The sequence below is a fragment of the Theropithecus gelada genome, chromosome 9, assembly GCF_003255815.1.
Source record: "Theropithecus gelada isolate Dixy chromosome 9, Tgel_1.0, whole genome shotgun sequence".
Lineage (NCBI taxonomy): Eukaryota > Metazoa > Chordata > Mammalia > Primates > Cercopithecidae > Theropithecus > Theropithecus gelada.
In genome coordinates this window covers 129,704,498-129,724,565 of record NC_037677.1, presented here as the reverse complement: position 1 = coordinate 129,724,565, position 20,068 = coordinate 129,704,498, and the positions used below count along the sequence as shown (strand labels likewise).

General features: G+C 59.4%; 1 protein-coding gene across 1 annotated transcript in view; it reads right to left on the bottom strand.

The window, feature by feature from the left end:
* Positions 1–3,017: 3,017 nt before the first annotated feature.
* Positions 3,018–20,068, bottom strand: part of LOC112631087 (kinase non-catalytic C-lobe domain-containing protein 1-like) — a 28,052-nt gene continuing 11,001 nt past the window's right edge. The window contains 17 exon segments of the mRNA XM_025395563.1: positions 3,018–3,119; positions 3,122–3,284; positions 3,286–3,439; positions 3,442–3,605; positions 3,607–3,751; positions 3,754–4,173; positions 5,121–5,206; positions 6,051–6,195; positions 6,368–7,041; positions 7,120–7,282; positions 7,843–7,936; positions 8,450–8,527; positions 9,780–9,938; positions 16,096–16,157; positions 16,242–16,313; positions 17,194–17,308; positions 19,165–19,880. Of these exon segments, the coding sequence (XP_025251348.1) occupies positions 3,018–3,119; positions 3,122–3,284; positions 3,286–3,439; positions 3,442–3,605; positions 3,607–3,751; positions 3,754–4,173; positions 5,121–5,206; positions 6,051–6,195; positions 6,368–7,041; positions 7,120–7,282; positions 7,843–7,936; positions 8,450–8,527; positions 9,780–9,938; positions 16,096–16,157; positions 16,242–16,313; positions 17,194–17,308; positions 19,165–19,880 (3,512 nt within the window).

Here is a 20,068-nt window from a genome sequence, read left to right as displayed (position 1 = left end):
CGGCTAGTTTTTTGTATTTTTTAGTAGAGACGGGGTTTCACCGTGGTGGCCAGGATGGTCTCGATCTCCTGACCTCGTGATCCGCCCGTCTCGGCCTCCCAAAGTGCTGGGATTACAGGCTTGAGCCACCGCGCCCGGCCTTATTGACTTTTTAATTTAAAATTTTTTTTTTTTTTTTTGAGACGAGGTCTTGCTCTGTCACTCAGGCTGGAGTGCAGTGGCCTGATTTGCTCTGTTGCCCAGGTGGGAGTGCAACCTCCAACTCCCTGGGTTCAAGCAATTCTCCCATCTCAGCCTCCCAAAGTGCTGGGGTTACAGGCATGAGCCACTGCACCAGCCTTGCCTTTCTTTTGAACTTAAGCCCAACGACACGGATTCCAGCTGACCTGTGCACACGAGCCCCTGAAAACCTCCTCCGGGAACCCACTGGCTGCGCACTGCGGTGTGTTGGGCAGTGGCCGCAGGGTTTGCCCCGGCCCTTGGCTGCTCTGTAGTGTGAGCGTGAGCGTGTGAGTGTGAGCGTGTGAGTGTGAGCGTGAGTGTGAGCGCACGCCTGGGGTGCTTCTCCTGAACATGCCCAGAGTCTGAGTTATTGCCTAGAAGGTGGAGCCGGGGACCTCATCCCCAGGGCTGTCTCCGGGAGGGAAGCAGCACTGAGGCCAGGCGACAGGTCCTGACTGCAGGAGCCGGGGGCAAGGGCTGCCGGGCTCTGCTTCACGCACAGACACCAGCTGGGGCTGAGCCTCCTGGGATGGGACTACATTCAGGGAAAGGGCGCCCCGTTGTCCCAGGATGCCTCCCACGCCTGGCCAGGCAGCCCCTCATCTGAGCACTCCTGTCTTGCGGGACAGGCACACGGATGTAGAGGCTGGAGGAGGGGTGCCCTGAGGATGGGCTGCCAGGTCAGTGACCCCCGAGACTGCCCTTCCCTCCAGGGCACAGAGGCAGATACAGCCTCCTCCTGCACCCATGGGGCTTGGCCCATTACTGAGGAGGGTGGTGATTCTGGTGGTGGGGGGTCTGGGAAGCCTTGGGGGTCCATGGGAGCCGGGCCTTGAGCAGCAGGTCTTCAGGGGGACTGTGAGGTGCCACGGGGCAGGGGCACCTGGCTGGGGGCAGAGGCGAGAGGCGCGGCAGCCCTTGGCCCACAGCCTCCTGTGAGGGGTTCAGGAGGCGACCGCCCCGAGGGGCTCATCCGCGAACCCATCCACCAGGCTTCCTTTTGTGACATGCAGTTGGCTGAGATCCACCCCCTCCGCCTCGTCAGCCGCCAGTGATCCGCTCCGTTGATAGTGTTAATTTTTGAATGTTTTTTTGCAAAATAAAAAAATGCAGGCGACATTTCTGTGTAACTACTTGAGTCCGCTCTATCTGGCGGTTCATGGAGATGGGGTCCCTGTGCTGTCTTCTCCCGTGCACGGGTTCAGCAACGGCAGTGGGGGTGCCACGGAGGGCCAGGCTCCCGGCTACGGCGGTGTGGGCCGTGGTCCCAGCTGCGTAAAGACCAGGCCCTCTGCAGGACCTCGGCCACTAAGCCAGGTTCCCCAAGCCCTCTGGATCCTGCTGCCGCCCAGCCAAGTGCAACCCCGCCCCTCACACTGGGATGCAGGCTGCCTGTGGCTGCCTAAAGTGCAGTGAAATTAAAGTATCAGGTCCTCGGTCACGTGAGCCATGTTTCCAGAGCTCAGTAGCCACACATGGCTGTTGGCTACCCTGTGGACAGCATCTAGAACATTCCATCATCAAGGAAGGGACCTGCTGGGCTGGGCAGGTCGAGGTTGGTAAACGCAGGTATCCCCACGGAGCTGTGTTCTGCTGCCGGGGCACCTGGTCCTGGCTTCTGAGGATGGTGGTGGCCACGTCCCCCATGGCCTGCAGCACAGGGCCTTCGTCCGGGCCCCGGAGGTCACCCGCGCCAGGCTCCATCCGGCCCCCTCACCCCCGTCCATTTGCAGAGAGGCTGATGTCGAGAAAATCTCCCGGGAAAGGTCTGTGTACCCCGAGGCATCCGAGAACCCGGAGGTGGGTGCCTGCGAGCCCGGATGCCCACCCGGCTGGAGTGCAGCTCACGCAGACTCGTCTCGGGGCGGCACCTCCACAGCCTCCATTCACAGTCAGACTCGACGTCCGTTAGGGGCGTCCCTCACGTGGGAACCACAGGCAGACTCCTTGAGAAGGACGGTCTTGACTGATTTTAATAAATCTACGGGAACTAAGATCTACATCACACACAGGGCGGTGAGGAGGGAAACACGAGGCCAGGCTTCACCAGTGCAGACAGATGGGGGAGGAACCCACACCAGTGCTGTTCACCCCGACTCTGGGAGACACGGATGCCGGTTCCACAGCCCCAGGGCACGTGGCTGGCGCTGGCAGGTGGGGGTCAGCGCTGAAAGGAGGAAATGCCCGCCCACCAGCTGCTCCGGCCGCCCCGGCGAATGGCCCTGGCTGCACTGTGCGCGTTCTGGGCTGCAGACGTGAAAATCTGTCTCCAGCTTGTTTTTGCCCTTGCTGTGTTTCTGAGCCTCCTGTTTTGAAACAGACACAGTAGTTCCTCCAAGAGAAACGTGAGGCTGTGGCCACGGGCTGGATGCTGTGCATTTGGGGGCTGAGTCCTCCTCAGGACACCATGCACTTGGGGCCGAGTCCTCCCTGCTGGACACTGGGCGTTCAGGGTTCTGAGTGCTCCTCAGGACGCTGGGCATTTGGGGGCCGAGTGCTCCCTGCTGGACTCCGTGAGTTTTGGGGCCAAGTGCTCCCTGGGGCACGCCGTGCGTTTGGGGCCAGGTCGTTTGGTGTCTGCTGTGCAGGCCGCCCTTTCTCTTCCCAGCCCCAGGGGAGGCCTGTGTCCTCGAAGCCCCCGCAGGCCCTGTGTGGGGTGTCCGAGGTGCAGAGGCTGTAGCACCATGTGGGTCTTTCACGTGGCCCAGAAGCTGAATAAAGTGAACGCTTCACAGAACTTAACCCCCGTCCCCTCACCTGCCCTGAAGAGACGCCGGCTCATATTCTGGACCGAGTCATAGAGTGGAGGCTGGGAGGCGGCAGGAGAGGAGCAAGTAGGAGCCCCAGGAAGGGCTCTGATGCCCAGAGGCTGGGGGAGGCTTCCCACTGCGGCTCGGGGGTCGAGGCTGATGGTGGTGGGAGAGGTTCCTGGAGCTGATGGCCGCTGGGCCCCTCCTGTCACCTACCCTGGAGTCCTGGGGCTCTGGGTCACTGGCCCTGCCTTGAGTCCAGAGCTCTGCGGGCCTCTCCTGCACCCAGGACTCCCCGGTCTAAGACCTCCCTGCTGGCCAGGGAGGAGTTGCAGCTGCTTCTGACCCAGGATGGCACTGCTGGCCAGAAAGCCCAGGCCGGTGTGCGGCGACCAGGCCCAGCCTGGACTTGCTGGGCAGGCGTTTCTGGTGTTTTCTTTCACCGCAGAGTGAGGCTGCCCAAGGGCCGGAGACGGTGCCTGTCCCATGGGAGACACGGCCAAACGCAACCGGGTCACGAGCATGGAGGGGCCTCCTGGGAACCTGTCGCCCCGGCAACCATGAGAGAAAAGCCCTTCCGTGCCCCCAGACCTGGAGCCACCAGGAGCACCCGTGCAGACGAGCCTGTCCCGACGTGGAGCTCAGCCCGGGGAGGGGGCCCTGACCATCTTGACGGCCACGGGGTGGGGGCACCAGGACCAGTGTCATCCTGGTAGGGGCTCTGGGTACACGGTGCCATCCGTCACCTGCAGTGACTGGGAAGCCCTGCTGGAAGGAGGCCCCTGCACCACCCTGCAGTGCCGAGGCCTGGGACTCACCGGGCTCTGGGCGTCGGGCAGGGCCCCGTCCACCTGCTGCCGCCCTAGGTCCTTCACATAGTTGTGGACGTCGGCCCCGAAGCAGTCGGCCTCGTAGAAGGCACTGCACCAGCCGGGGCTGCAGCTCTGGAATCCGGCTGGGCCAGGGGACACGGCCGGGCCGCCCCCCTTGGACCTGGCCAGTCGGGTCACCGCCTCCGCGTCCGAGGCCCCGCCAGCTGGCCGTCTGTCCTCGCCAACCTCAGGCTGCTGCGCTCTCTCGGCTTTTACGGACCTCTGAGGCCGAAACCCCACCTCAAAGTTTCCCCGGGAGAGTGCCTCCGAGTCCACATCCGACACCAAGGTCCTGCTGCTGGTCCTGGCCATGGCTGGCTTCTCTTTTCCTTGAAAGAAAGAGACACGGGTTACGTGGATAGCGGCTCCTGTGGGCGGAGCCTGGGCAGGCTTTACTGGGAGGCTGGTGGTGCCTGCGTGCCCAATGCCCTTCTCTCTTGCACCCACCACGGGCGCCCCCGAGGCACTGCCGCCTCCCAGTGCCGGGGAGATGCTGGGACCCTGAACTGCCGCATGGGGCCGGATTACAGCGAGAGGCCTCTCCCCAGATGGCGCCCCTCTCTGGGCCCTCACTGGCTCCAAACTTACTCGCCCTGGGGTGGGGCCGGGCCCTGTCCTCGCTGGCTCCACTATCAGCACTGTGTCCCTCTGCCCCCTCACGCTCTCCTCTTTTCTACTGGAATTTAAAAAGTGGTCCCCAGCTCTGTCCTTGGCTTTCCTGCCATCCAGGAGTGCACAGGCCTCATGCCCCAGTCTGCCTGCCTGGTCTCCGACTTGTTGGAATAGGAACTGGGTCCATCACCAAACCTGGCCATGACCATGGACAGCCTGAGGGTGACCACCGCCACCACCTTGTCCGTAACACCGAGCCTGCTGGCCGGACACTGGGACTTCCCCAGCCCGGCATTCATGTGCCTTGGGAGCCCGGGGCTAACGAGCCAGTAGCCCAGCCCCAGGGTCTTTCGGCAGCTGCTTCTGCCTTGTTACCAAAGCCCCAGGCTCACAGGCCTGCCTCTGCTTGGAGAGGGGATCCCGCCTGGCTCCTGGCGGCTCCCACTGTCCCAGTGAGTGGTGACAGAGGACCCCTCACCTCCAAGGCCCCGGGTTCCTGCTCGCCCCCAGGAGAGGACGGCCTTTGGCTGGGGCACCCCTGGGGCAAAGGCAGTGCCGCCAGAGCCGCGCAGTCCGAGGCCACCAGGACCCCGGGGTGCCCCCTGAACTGTAGAGCACAGAGGAGCCTGCAGAGCTCCTGCCGCGGGACCTGCCCAGCACTTACCCAGGGGGTGCAGCGAGGGCCTCCTGCTGGACGGGGAGCGGGGGCTCCGGCTACTCTCGAGCTGTGACTCAGCGTCCTCAGCCGTGCTGACAGCAAGAATGCAGGTCAGGTGGCCGTCCCCACGTCTCCACCCCTGCCCACTGGGAGGAGGCTTCAGTCTCCACAGGGCCAGGCCCACAGGCCCACACGGCCATGCGGAGCCCTCACTGGAGGCAGCAGGAGGTCACCCTCCCGGTCACTAAGGGGGTGGCAGGAGCCAATGGGGTCCCTGGATCATTCACTGCTTGGGGTCCCTGGGGGGCTCTGGAGCAGTCTCTCAGGGCTGCAGGCCGGGGAGGCTGGGGCTGGGGTGGGTGCACTTGTTCACAGCTGTGAGTTTACGCCACACACAGGCGCAGGAGCTGCCCGGGCTGCCAGCACTGCATGGAGCTGTGAGCAAGGCAATGTGGGGTGGCCGCTGCCCCACCCAACACGGCTCGGTGCCGGGCCCTGCGGGGTCTGGGGCCGCCTGTTTGGGGGTCTCCTCTCCTCCTTGGGGCCCTCACACTGGTCCCTCTGAGCAGGGAGCCCTGTGGCCACCACTGCCCAGGCCCCCTGCAGCCTCCCGGAGTGCCCCTGCCTCATATTCCCTGCAAGCCCTTTCTTCCTCCAGAAGAAACTCAGGCCCGACGGGAAAGCTGTGGGTCGGCATCAGGCCCGGGAGGGGCTGTGGGTTGGCGTCAGGCCCACGAGGGGCTGTGGGTCAGCGTCAGGCCCAGGAGGGGCTGCTGGGACGCCCCTCCAGCTCCACCAAGGGTGGCCCCCTGGAGACGGCAGCCAGACAGAAGCTGAGGGTTGGGAGGGGAAGGCTGGGCTGCGTCGGGGCAGCAGAGCCCGAGCACAGTGGGTGTCCAGGAGGGGCGGGGATGCAGGGCCGACCTGGGCACCCACCTTGGGGAGGGCGACGCCTGCCCGTTCACCACTCTAAAGAGGTTCTGCAGCAACTTCTCATCCCAGTACAGGTCGCAGAACTTCTCAGAAATGGCACCACAGAAAGTGGCAAAGGTGAGATCTTTCAAGGCGAGGATGTACTCCCCTGGTTTTGCAAAACGATGGAGACAAGTGAGATGGTGGCAAGGCTGCTTGTCTGGATTCCTCGTGGCTGATCTCGGCTACGGGGCTGGGGGCGGGCGTGGGGCGGCCTTGAGTCCCCTGTGGGGCTCTCCCGGGCCCAGGCCTCCTCTGGGGCATCTGCAGCCCCCACGTACCCATGATCAGAGCCTCCAGCCCATTGTCCAGGTAGCCATCGAAGGCAAATTCCTCCTGGATGAGGCGCGTGGCCTCCTGCAGCGACGGGCAGGCCGTCCTCCCTGGGAGTGGCGAGGCGTCCACACCGGGCAGACAGGGCCTCCGGTCTGCGGGCCGTGGCCTCTCTGTGACACTGTCTGGGCTCTGGTCATCACGTTCCCCGGCAGGGGTGGCCCTGGGGCCCTCTGGGTCCTGGCCCGGGTGCTCGGTGGCCTTGCTTCGGGGAGGCTTGGGCGGGTGGCGTGGGCCGTGGTGGGCTGTGGTGGGCCCCAGGGTGTCGGGCCTGAGACCCCCGGAAGTAACTCCAGGGGGGGCCTGCCCAGATGGCCCTGGCCTTTCAGGCAGCGCAGATGCCTTCATGGGCGGGGCGGGGACTGGAGAGCTGGGAGCTGCCGATGAGGCCTCCTCTGGCTGGTTTGCTGGGGCCCGGGGTGGAGGGCAGGGGCAGCCCTGGGCTGGGTCACGCTGCGCTGACTCCCCAGGAGGCTCTGGGGCTGCTCCCTGTGACCCCGGACCAGGCGCCGGCCCGTCAGGCGTCTTCAGGCTGGGGGACCCGGCGAGGGCCTCTGCGGAGAGCTTCTCACCATCTCCCTCCCTCTGGCTGCCCCTCTCCTGGGCCAAGGCAGGCTGGTCCCTACAGGAGGAGCGGAGCTCAGGAGGGGCTGCCCGTGCCCGGGACCCAGCAGCTCCCGGCTGTGGGGACGAAGCTCACCTGGCCATAACTGTGTTCTGCGCGAGGACGATGGGCTTGAAGTGTGTGGCCTCGGAGGTGAACGCTGCAGGCAGCTGGGTGGCTTCTTCACAGCAGGGGCGCTGGCTGGGCACCGGCCCTGGCACAGCCACAAGCCTGGTGTCGCTGTTCACCGGCAGGAAGCCTGGGGACCCAGGGGGCTGAGGGTGCGGGCGGGTGGAGTGGCCCCAGCACGTGCCACACCACCGGGTCATCCCACCCGGTGTGCGGCTGCCACGTCCCCTCCCACATGTCCCCAGCGGCTTCCTCTGTGCCCAGCCTGGCCCCTGAACGGGAGGGTGGGTGTGGCTGGTGCTGGGGGGAGGGCCAGGAGGCGGGGACAGGCCAGAAAGACCAGGCCCCACCAGAAGGCTTGGAGGGGCCTGCTGAGGAGGGCTCAGTACAGGGGTGGGTGGGCTCTGTGTGGACTCTGGGAGGGTCTCCAGATGTGGGCTTGGGAGGGCCAGCTGCTGGGAGATGGGAGTGAGAACCTGAAACTGGGGCCTGAGGGACCGGGAGTTTTGGGAGAGATGGGGGCTGGCAGGGGCAGGCAGGCTGGGCTGCACTGGCCACGCTGGCTGAGCTCTAGACTTGCTGCCCGGGTTTCCGGGAGGTGCCGGCTGTGTCTGTCCATGCAAAGGTGGGGGCAGCTGTGGTGTGGGGTGCAGGGGCTAGTGGGGCAGCAGGGGCTGGTCGGGGCCCCACCTGGGCTGGGCTCTGGGGCTGGTGCCACACTTGGCTTCAGTTCAACCACTGAGAAGGCGTTTTGGAGGCTGATGGTCTCTTCTTCCTGGTACACCTGGGGATGAGGCGACAGCCCTGGGCCAGGTGACCATGGAGCTCCGCCAGCACCGGCAACACCCACAGGGCGCCCCCCACCCGCCCGCTGGTGCGGTGGAGCTTCCCGATGGGGAGGAGCTGGGTGTGGCGGCCGCACGGCCTGAGCTCTGCCTGGAGAGGGAGCTGTTGGGGCTCCTTTGCCTCCCAATCCAACCAGGTTTCCGTGGGTTCCGGGGAGGGGGAGACGCCGGCACCATGTGAGACTCAGGGCCCGGGGGTGGGTGCTGGGCGGCCATCCTTGGGATCCTGCCCCGATCCTGATCTGGTTCCCTGGGGCCACTGTGGGGCCTTCAGGAGATAGGACCCAAGTGTCCCCCGCACCCCCAGACGCACCCACCCACAGCTCGGTGGTCAGCAGAGACCCGGGGGTGGGGCTGCCGGAGGCGGCCAGGCAGGGGCAAGCGCATGCGGGTGGGAGGAAGCTAAGAGCAGCGGGGGAGGAGGCGGCCCAGCTGTTCTAGCCCCGCCCCACCTGGCAGGTGGAAGCCCTGAGGTGGGCGAGGATTTTCCGGCTGTCCATGCCTCGCTGCAGGAGGTAGCTGCCGCACACCTGGGGGGAGGAGACGGTTCACACGTCCCGACAGGCCTCAGCTACGGCTGCGACCGTCCCCATGTCGCTGGGTCCCCATCTGAAAAAGCTCAGGGCTGCCAGGAGCGTTTCCTGTTTGTTCTCATCGACACCTGACAACAGGCCCGGGACGAGCCTTTCTTAGAGCATTTCCTGAAAAGGGCTCACAGTCGGCCACTGTCTGCCAGGCTCTCTGCGAGGCAGAATCCCAAACCCAACGTTGGCCACAGACCTGGTGGCCTCGGCGCCTGGACACTGGCAGCCCTTGGTCACGTTCACCTGAGCCCCGCACCCCCTGCGCCCGGCCACTCCTGTTCTCCCTTTATAAGCCCAGGCCTTGTGCATGTGGGAATTGAGCTCAGCTTCCTTGGCTCTCGGTAGTTACCGAATAAAATCTGCTTTCACTGCTTAGTGGACATCCAGCCGTTTCTAGATCTCATCCTCCCATGGCAGAGGAGGCCTGAGAGGCCCAGAGGGTCTGAGTGACCCGCCCAAGGCCACAGAGCAGTTGAGGCGGAGACGGCTGGGCCCAGGTCCCCAACTCCATGGCTGTCTCCGCTCCTCCAGACACGGCTCCTCCCCAGGAGGTCCTCCTGATCACCCACACATCAGGGTTTGGCTCCTCCCCAGGAGGTCCTCCTGATCACCCACACATCAGGGTTTGGCTCCTCCCCAGGAGGTCCTCCTCATCACCCACACACGGCTCAGCTCCACCTGCTGGGTGCGGGCGCAGGTCCCAGCAGGAGTGTGTTAGAACCCAGCCCCAAAGCCTGAGTCCAGCAGGGAGATCAGGCAGGGAGGGGCGGGGCTGGTGGGATCCTCAGAGGAGGTGGGGGTTCAGGGTGGGGGGTGGGGTGTGGAGGCCTCTCTCTGCTCCCCTCCAGCAGGACCTAAGAGCAGGGGTCTGTACGTGGCCACAGGACACCCCTTGCCCCTGCCTTGGCCTTTTGGACAAGTTGGAGAGAGCAGGCTCCGCAGGAGGGATGGCCGTGGTGGGGAGCAGCAGAGACCCCCATGCTGTCCGCCCACATGGATGTGGCCATGACGCAAAACCCACTCCCTTCCCCATGCGATGGCTGGGCTGACGTCTAGAAACAAGGACCTGGAAACAGAGCTGGTGGCCTCATCACCTGCACACTGGCAGCCTGTGCTCCTCCACCTCCAGCTCACGGAGGGTGGCCACTGCCCACAGTCCTTAGACCCTGGGCTGGGACTATGACAGCGGTGTGGTTACCTTGATGGCCTCGGCCGCGGACGGCCGCTCTGGGGCGCTGCGCCTGGCCATGTCCAGGAGGAGGGTCTTGAGCCTGCGTGGCAGGGCCAGCTTGTGGTTGCAGGGGACACTGAACTTGGCTGCGGTCCACAGGACAGCGGCCACACAGTACACAGAGGCCTGGGCGGGTGGGGAGAGAACAGTGGTGTTGACCGCAGGGCTGTGGGCCACTGTGCCCAGCAGACCTGCCCACGTCAGGCACCCTGAGGGGCACCCAGGCACTGCCCCTACAGATGGCCTCTCCTCAGGAACCCTCCTCAGCATCTGTCGGGCCCCACCCTGGACCCCCACATCTGCCTCCAGGTCATGGTCCAGGAACCTGCCGGTCGAACTCTCCCCCGTGGTTCTGTCCGTGTTTTAAAACACCTGAGGGTTGGAAGCCTCAACTGGACTTTCCCGCCTTCCACTCTCCTCACGAAGGCAGCAGCTCGAGGGTCTGAGGAGAACTGGCCGGCACAGTTCCCACCTCATGGTCCCCGCTCCCGGGAGCCCCCCACCCGGTGCTGTGCTGCTACACGGCTAACAACAGGCTCTCCAAGCGACCGCACCACCTGTGTGCAAACTGAGTTCATTCCGCACGTTGTGGACGGAAAGGACGCACAGCGCACCGTTTCATGCACTTTTTGTAAGATCCACAGAGCCCGTCGATTCTCACTGAAGGCTTTCGTTGATTTTTACTGACATTCATCTGCGGTCCACCGCAACACACAGGTGCTTCTGACATGAGTGTTGGTTGATGCTTTCATTCATTTCAGTAAATGAGATGGAAGTGGAACAGGACAGACCCATGCTGGAATTCAGGGCACTGCTCTGAGCGACGTCTTTGCTGAATCAGATAATCGTGGTGGATATTGGAAGACCATGTCCTCCATCTTTTGGGCTGTCCGCAATGGAGTGTCTGCAGACATGACACACTTTTAAGTTTAATCACATTAATCACGTGCTCTCCATCACTTCAGTTAAGTCCAGAGTCAACAGAACAAGACATTTGTAGCATTGGCTGCTTTCCCTGGTGTAAGTACTCCGGCTACCAACACAGTGCCCTTGAGTGTGGAGCTGGGAAGAGGAAGCTCCCCTTTATAAAGTTCCCACCATCCAGGCACAGTGGACGCAGACAGCCCCATGAGAACAGTAACAGCCAACTAGAGTCAGATAAGTAGGAAATTACCCATTTTGAGCACTTGCTACACTTTTAAAAAATTAACGTTTTATTTTGCGATAACTGTCGACTGACATAGTTTTAAGAAATAATATAGAGAGAGCTCATGTACTTTGTACCCAGTTTCCTCAACAGTGGCAGCTTGAAACTATAGTCCAATATCTTAGCCAGCACATCGCCATTGGCACAAAAATCTTGGTACACCATCTGTTGCATTTTCATTTTCACTCCGTTCTATATGTTTTTAAAATTTCCTTGAAACTTCTTCTTTGACACATAGAGTATTTAGAATGTGTTGTTTCGTTTCCAAGTGTTTGGAAAATTTCCCTTTTATTTTTGTTACTGTGGTCAGATAACGTATTTGTATGACTTAAATTCTTTTAAATGTGTTGAGGTTTGCGTTATGGCCCAGGATTTGGTCTAGCTTGGTGTAGAGTCAGTGGGCAGCTAAGAAGAATGTGGATTCTGCTGTTGTTGGGTGGAGTGTCCTTTAAATGTTGACCCAACCCTGTTGATTGCTGGTGGTGTTCAGTTCCTTCATATTTTTACTGGTTTACAGTCTGACTGTTCTATCAAGTGTTGAGAGAGGGAAACTGAAATCTCTAACCATAATTGTGGATTCATCTGTTTCTCCATTAATTCCATCAGTTTTGCTTCACATATTCTGCAGCTCTGTTATGTGGCGCATATACGTTTAGGATTGCTATGTCTTCTTGGTGGATTGACCCTTTATTGTTATAGAATGTCCCTCTTTGTCTCTGCCAATTTTCTTTGCTCTGAAGTACACTTTACCCGATATTAATGCAGTCACTTCTGCTTTCTTTTTATCATTTTTATAATGTATCTTTTCTAACTCTTTTAACTTGAAATCTACTTACATTGTTTTATTTGAAGTGAGTTTCTGGTAGACAGTACATGGTTAGGTCATGTTTCTAAACATTACTCTGTCAATCTTCTTCCTTTCTTCTTCTCCTCCTCCTCCTTCCTTCTCCTTTTTCCTTCTTCTTGCTCTTCTTCCTCCCTTCTCTTCTTTCTTCCTTCTTCCTCCTTTATTTTTTTAAGAGACAGGGTCTCACTCTTGTTGCCCTGGCTGGAGTGCAATGGCTCTATCTGGGCTCACTGCAGCCTCTGCCTCCTAGGTTCCAGTGATTCTCCTGCCTCAGCCTCCAAGTAGCTGGGATTATTACAGGCACCCACCACCATGCCCAGCTAATTTTTGTATTTTTAGTAGAGATGGGGTTTCACCATCTTGGCCAGGTTGGTCTCAAATTCCTGACCTCAGGTCATCCATCTGCCTTGGCCTCCCAAAGTGTTGAGATTACAGGCCTGAGCCACTGCGTCCAGCCTGTTTCCTTAATTTCTGAAGGATATGTTTTCTGGAAATAGGTTTCTGGGTTGAAAGTTCTTTCAGCACTTAAAAAAATGCTATGCACTTCCTCTACAATTACTGATGAGAAATCTGATCATTTGAGCTGTTTCCCCCCATATGTATATATGTAAGCTGCTGTTTCTCTCTCTTCTTGGTTTTTACTTTTATTGTTTTGGAGAGGGGAGGGTTAGTATTCAGAGGTTTGACTGTGATATGTCCTGGTGTGGATTTCTTTGCATTGATCACGTTTGGGGTTTTCTCACCTTTGTAAATCTGTAGCTTTATGAGTCTTGCCATAATTCGGAAGTTTTCAGTCATTATTTCTTTGAGTATTTTTTATGCCCCACCCTCCTTCTCTTCTCTTTCCAGGATTTTGATGACATGGATATTAGATCTTTTGTTATAGTCCCACAAGCTTCTCAGTCTTTGTTCGTTTTTTTTTTTTTGTCTATTTTCTCTTTGTTGTCCAAACTGTGTAATTTCTATTGTTCTGTCTCCATTTCACCAATTCTTTCCTCTGCCCTCTCTATTCTGCTTTTAAGCCCATTCGTTGAGTTTTTAAAAAAATCAGCTCTAAAATTTCCATTAGCTTTTTCTTTTCATTTTCTATTTCTTTGTTGATACTTTCTATTTCTTTGCTGAGACTTTTTCACTTGTTTCAAGCATGTTTGCAATTGCCCAACGAAGCATTTTTATGATGGTTGCTTTAAAAATTTTAAAGTCATTTTTAACATTTCTGTCGTCTCCAGGTTGGTATCTATTGGTTGTCTTTTTTCATTCAGTTTGACATCTTCCTGATTCTTGGTATCATGAGTCCTTTCCCCATTGCTTGATTTTGTCAGCTCTGTCAAAGATCAGATGGTTGTAGGTGTGCAGCCTTATTTCTGGGCTCTCTGTTCTCTTCCATTGGTCTATGTGTCTGTTTTTCTACCAGTGCCATGCTGTTTGCGTTACTGTGGCCTTGTAGTATAGTTTGAAGTTGGGTAACGTTATGCCTCTGGCTTTGTTCTTTTCACTTAAAATTGCTTTGGCTATTTCAGCTCTTTTTTGGTTCCATATGAATTTTAGAATAGTTTCCTCTAATTCTGTGAAAAATGACATTGGTAGTTTGATAGCAATAGCATTGACTCTACGGATTGCTTTGGGCAGTGTAGCTGCTTTACCAACACTGATCCTGCCCATCTGTGAGCATGGGATGCGTTTCCACTTGCTTGTGCAGTCTCCGATTCCTTTCAGCCATGTTTTCCAGTTGTCCTTGCAGGGTAGGCTGCAGGGAAGGAAGGTCCTGGCTCCTGCTCACTTTCTCTGAGGCCATCTGGGGCCAGGGCAGGCACTGGGCACTTCTCTGCAGTCTCACAAGGATGAGTCCAGGCTCCAGGCTCGGCCCTTGCTGGGCGGGGACACAGTGCTCCCGTGGGGTTTGGCTGGTGCACAGCAGGGAGTATAAGCGCATCCTGGTTCTCCCTGGCCCTCTGATTACAGACCCAGGCTTTTTTTGGGGCATTTATTTTATTACTTATTTTTTTGAGACTGAGTCTCGCTCTGTCACTCAGGCTGGAGTGCAGTGGCATCATCTTTGCTCACTGCAACCTCTGCCTCCTGGGTTCAAGCGATTTTCCTGCTTCAGCCTCCCAAGTAGCTGGGATTATAGGCACACACCAACACCCCTGGATAATTTTATTTTTAGTACAGGTGTGGTTTCACCATGTTGGCCAGGGTGTCTTGAATTCCTAACGTCAGGTGATCCGCCTGCCTCGGCCTCCCAGAGTGCTGTGATTACAGGCGTGAGCCACCACACCCGGCCCTGTTGGGGTATTTGTTTTTTTTTTTGAGACAGGGTCTCGCTCTGTCATCCAGGCTGGAGTGTAGTAGCATGATCTTAGCTCACTGCAACCTCCTGGGTTCAAACAATCCTCCCACCTCAGCCTCCTGAGTAGTTGGGATTACAGGCGTGTGCCACCACACCTGGCTGGGATTACAGGCGTGCGCCACCACACCTGGCTAATTTTTGTATTTTTAGTAGAGATGGGGTTTCGCCATGTTGCCCAGGCTGGTCTCAAACTCCTGGACTAAAGTGATCTGCCTGCCTTGGCCTCCCAAATTGCTGGAATTACAGGCATGAGTCACCATGTCTGGCCTGTTGGGGCTTAAATTCTTTTTTATTACTCAAAAAGGCTTCATTTTTTTCTTTAGTTTTCTGACTCTGTGCTTGTGCCTCAACACTTTCCCAGCGATTTTTGTTCCTTGAAGAGGAAAGATGCTGGATCCTACAGGAGCACACACCCAGAGCCACTGCAGCCTCATGGACGCGATTTTTGTTTGAGAAATCTCGTAAGAGCTTCAGGTCTCACAGCACCAACCCCCTGAGGTCAGCCTGGGCCACCTGCAGATTGTGGCGCTTTCCCAGCCTTCTTGGTGTAAAGGTGAACCATCTACTGCTGGGGTTCGTGACAGCCTCTTTTCATTACAGACTAGATTGCAGGAAAGCCTTCAATGGTTTGGGAAACGGTGGACCATTCCGAGTTCCTCTAGACAACATCCCCAGAAGATGAAAAAGCACAGCTTTTAGTGTGTGTGCCCACTGGTTTTTCCCAGTCACTGGCTTCTTTACATCCAAGTCTCAATATATGAAGCAGAAAGAAAATCCAGGGCACTCACGGCTGCCTTGTTCCTTGGTCCAGAGGCCCCTTGCCAGCTGCCTTCTCCTCCTGCAGGTGGCCTGGTGCTTGTTTTTTGCACAGTGTGCAGGGTGCTTAGTGCAGGGTGGTTATTGCAAGGTGCTTACTGCAGGGTGTTTGTTTAGTGCAGGGTGCTTAGTGCAGGGTGCTTAGTGCAGGGTGTTTAGTGCAGGGTGCTTAGTGCAGGGTGTTTAGTGTAGGGTGTTTAGTGCAGGGTGCTTAGTGCAGGGTGCTTAGTGTAGGTTGTTTATTGTAGGGTGTTTAGTGCAGGGTGCTTAGTGCAGGGTGCTTAGTGCAGGGTGCTTATTGCAGGGTGCTTAGTGCAGGGTGTTTAGTGTAGGGTGTTTAGTGCAGGGTGCTTAGTGCAGGGTGCTTAGTGCAGGGTGTTTAGTGTAGGGTGTTTATTGTAGGGTGTTTAGTGCAGGGTGCTTAGTGCAGGGTGGTTAGTGCAGGGTATTTGTTTAGTGCAGGGTGCTTAGTGCAGGGTGTTTAGTGCAGGGTGCTTAGCGCAGGGTGTTTAGCACAGGGTGCTTAGTGCAGGGTGCTTAGTGCAGGGTGTTTGTTTAGTGCAGGGTGCTTAGTGCAGGGTGTTTAGTGCAGGGTGCTTAGTGCAGGGTGTTTAGTGTAGGGTGTTTAGTGCAGGGTGCTTAGTGTAGGGTACTTAGTGCTCCTCCTTGGTGGGAGGAGCGGGGAAGTACACATTTCTATCCTTCCTGAGTGGAAGTTCTACCTTGATTTTGAATGTAATTTATTTAATTGTATTTAAATTTGTATAATTTAAATTTTAATAATGCTCTTGTTTCACAGGCACCTTATGCACATCCCCGGACGTTGAGCCCTCGGTTCTCGTGAGCTCTAGGGCACATGACTAGTGCTGTCCACGCCGAGCCCGGTCCTAGTGCACCAGCCAGAGCCACGGCCCTGCTGGCAGATACTGCCTCTGGCCGCCTGGCCAGGAAGGGCTGCCCTGACTCCCTTGAGTCCTGACGAGGGCCTGCTGGACAGATGGGGGACGTGGCACCCCTGAGGGCTGGGGGCAGGGCTGGGGAAGGGTGAGGAGGCCCCAGGTACCTTTTCAGTTACCAGCCTCTCCTCTGCCAGCTCGGGAGCCAGAAAGAACGAGTCATAGGAACCTAAGAGAGAAACCCCGGCTGAGCTTTCCTCACCCCTGGTGAGCCGGTGCTGGGCTCGGCCTGAGGGGGACCCCACACACTCACCGTTGGCAGGGGGTGGCTGGAAGAGCACAGCCCCGTCCTCAGCAACCAGCACAGAGTCCAGACACAGGTAGGCTGTGGCAGAGCTTGGGTCAGGGCAGGCATGCGTGCTGCCCTGCACTTGGGGTTGACTAGGGGGAAGGAGCTGCAGAGCCTCGGTCAGGCTGCGCAGACCCCCAGCCTCCCCATGGCACGGGCACGCACCTGCCAGTGCACGCACATGGCCTGCCCCCAGCCCCTGGGGTCCTTGGAGCTGCCTCCTCCTGGCCCTCCCCGTGGGTAGCACTGCCCCAGCCCACACAGTGGCTGCAGAAGCACAACTGCGGCTGAAAGGGAGCTGGGCAGCAGGGAGAACACGGGCAACAGCTCCTCAGCCGAAGCCCCTGCATCGCAGTTCCTGTCCCGGGTCAGGGCCCACGGGGCAGCCATGGGCCCACAGTGAATGGACACTGGAGCTGTGTGTGTCTCCCATGGCCTCTCCCCCAGCCCTCGTAGACGCTGCCCTCATCACCCTCAGGGTGTTTTTACGTCGCGGACGCACCATCCGCCTGCCCTGATGTCTGGCAGGGCTGGGCTCTGATGGGGCAGGACCAGTACAATGCTGAAGATTCCCTCCCCACTCCAAAGCCAACTGCTGCCTCCCTGGGGACAACGTCACTGTGTTGAGAATGTGTGGGCCATGGCAAGGTCCCCGTTCCTCTTTAGGACAGGGTCACCGGTTTCAAGGCCCGCCTTGCAGGCATCTGTCCCCACACCTCCCTTGGTGCTACAACCCAGCAGGCACCTCCACGGTGCTCCAGACAGGAGCCGCCTGCTCCGTTCACCAGAGACACCGTCCTGGCTGCCCCTGGGTCCCTTGGCTCAGGTGGGGGCCAAGTACGCATGGGACGGTGGGGGGATGGAACGGCGGGGGGACAGGACGGAGGGGCGATGGGACGGCGAGGGGATGCGTCACCTGGGTGCTCGGGGTGCATCTGTAGTGCGCGGAGGCAGGCCAGGCACAGGGCCCACAGCTCGTACTCCCGGAAGGGCCGGCCCAGCTGGGACAGGAGGTCCTGCAGGGACACCCACTGTGGACAGGAGAGTGGTGAGGTCAGTGTGGACACCGCTTGCCGGGGCCCGCTGCCTGCAGAGACATGTCCGGGGAACAGGCCAGGGCAAGGCCCACTCCGCTCCACACCTGACAGAAGGGCTGGGGAGGTCCCAAGTCAAACCCAGCATGTGGGGGGCGTGGGGAGACTGGGGCCCTTGGCCCTGTGGATGGAAACGTCCCATGGTGCAGCCACTGCAGACCACAGTGCTGCCGTTCCTCAGAAAGCTCAACATACATCTCCCAGGTGACAGCAGTTCCACGTGGCCACATTCCCCGAGGAACTGAGGGCAGGGCTCACGCATATGTGCACGCCCATGTTCGCAGCAGCACGGCTCGAAACAGCCAATGCGGGGAGCACCCAGACATCCACGGACGGATGCAGGGGCAGTGTGGACGGCGCTTGGCCTCGGGACGGGGAGCGTTCTCACGCAGGCTGCCCCGGGGAGGAACTGTGCAGACAGTGGGCTCAGTGAAGAGACCAGACACAAAGCACCGTCCATCCCACCCCCACGAGGTCCCTTGGACGGAGCTCACGGAGGTGGAGGGCGGGCTGGGTGCAGGGGCCGGGCTGGGGGGTTGGGGTTTCGTGTGGGCTGGTGGGGACAGCTGTGCAACAGCGTGAACACACCCGGTGCCGCTGAGCTGGGCTCTTGCAGAGGGTGAAAGTGGTGGCTTTTGTTGGGTGCATTTTCTCACGCACACACACACCCTGACACTGGGCATGCATTCAGCCTGGGAGGCCGAATGGACAGCTGGGACCAAAGTCCACCCTCCGACAGGTGGCTCAGCCACCCTGTGCCTCCGTGTGCCCTTCTGGAAGGTAGGCTGTTGTGCGTGGGACGGCGTGCTGCCAGGAAGAGCAGTGGGAGGGTGGTAGAGGGTGACGGGGCACACGTGCTCAGGACATGCAGAAAAGCCCGAGCCACAGAATGGCCTGCTCTTGTCCTTCAGGTCAACAAGGCCTGGTGGGACAGGTGGCTTGAGGGCACCCCCATTCCCGGGCCGGGCACTGCCTGGCAGACGGACTTGCGTGCAGGCCACTGGCTTCAGGTGTCCTTGCCCTGAGTTGCTCACGGGGACACAGCTGGGGGTGGCTCACCGAGGAGCCAAGGAGGGCAATGCCCTTGGCCAGGCCTTGGCCCAAGTGTCTTCAGCTGGACAGAGGGGCCAACAGGCCAGGCCCCCCAGAACACTGGCTCCAGTAGCATCCTCCATCCTCACGAGCAGCAGCTGACCAGGGGCAGCACTGGGCTGGGGAGGCCCCATCCTGCACAGATGCCACGTCCGGGCAGCTGCTCCAGATCCCAGTGTCCCTGTGGAGGCTGTGGAGGTGGCCCAGCACCAACACCACCAAGCCCCACAGATGAGCAAGCTCAGCCCACAGCTTTGGTTTCTAACTTTTAAAACCATCGGAACAGGAAGATGAGGAAGCCTGTGAGCGTCAGGACTGGGGAGACAGCCTCTGACATGACGTCCTGGAGCCGGGGCTGCTGGCCTTGCTTCCCGGAAGAAAATTAACCGTCGAGACGGCCGTGCAGGGCTGTGCAAGGAGCCTGGGCCAGGCTGAGGAGGCGGCTGCCTTCTGGGTCATCCTGAGGCAAATGTCCACCCGAGAGGCCATGCCTGGGTGACGGCATCCCCAGCCGCAGCCACAGCTTCCTTCAGAAACGGGGCAGCTCAACAAAAATGTCTTAATTATGGAGCGAGGGTGAAGGTTAATTCCCTGCGTTAAAGCGTTTGTGGCTGTGGAGAGGCTGAGCCCGGACTCACTGACCACTGACCCTCCGGCCACACACAAGACCCAGCCAGACCCGGCCAGACCTGGCCACCCACCTGCTCTGCGGCTGCACTTTCCGGCGGCCTGGCTCCTTCCGGAATTCTCTCATCGTCCCCGGGAGTCTGGGCTTCACCGCTAGCATCTCGAGGGTGTGCAGGGCAGGCTGGGGGTCCGGCCTCTGCTGGCCCCGGACTCGGGTGTGAAGTCTCGGGCTGTCCTGGACTGCCGGGCACCCCAGGGCCCCTGTCCGCGCTGCGGCCTGCACAGGGAACCCCTCCCAGCTGGTGTTCCAGCTCCTGCTCCGGCCACAGCCTGCATTTGGGCTGAGCCTGGAAGCTAGAAAGGCCATTTTTCCTGTCCAGAAAGGCCTTCCTGGGGTCCGGAGGGAATAATTCCGACATGGGCAGCTGGCTTTTCCCGCGGGTCAGCGGCAGGCAGGGGCTGGCCTCGGGGCTGTCGGACGGCAGCCTGGGGAATGTCTGCACTTTCCGCAGGTGGCTCCTCCTGAGGGCGTCTCTGTCCAGGTCCCCGAGGGTGCGCTCGGCATCCAGGACGAGGCTGGCCAGTTCCTCCCGGCTGTGGCTCTCGCCATTTCTCACCGGGGTGGACAGCAGAGCCTTGGTTGGGGAGGTTCTGGGGCCCCGGCTGGCCTCAGACACTGGGCCTTTGGGGGCTGGCAGAACCTCCGGGTCAGCGCTGGGGTCCCCAGGTGGCCTCCTGGGCCCAGCGTTTCCTGGGACAGGCCTCTCCCGCCAGCTGCTCTCGCTGACATCTGGGCACAAGCAAGACGTGGTCACAGCTGGGCGCCCTCCTGCCCCTCTCCTCCCACCTCTCCCCTCCCCTCCCCTGCCCTCCCCCATCACAGACCCCAGCGCAGGCTCTTACCGCTGCTGGGCGCCCCTCCCCTCCTCTCCCCTCCCCTCCTCTCCCCTCCCCTCCTCTCCCCTCCCCTCCTCTCCT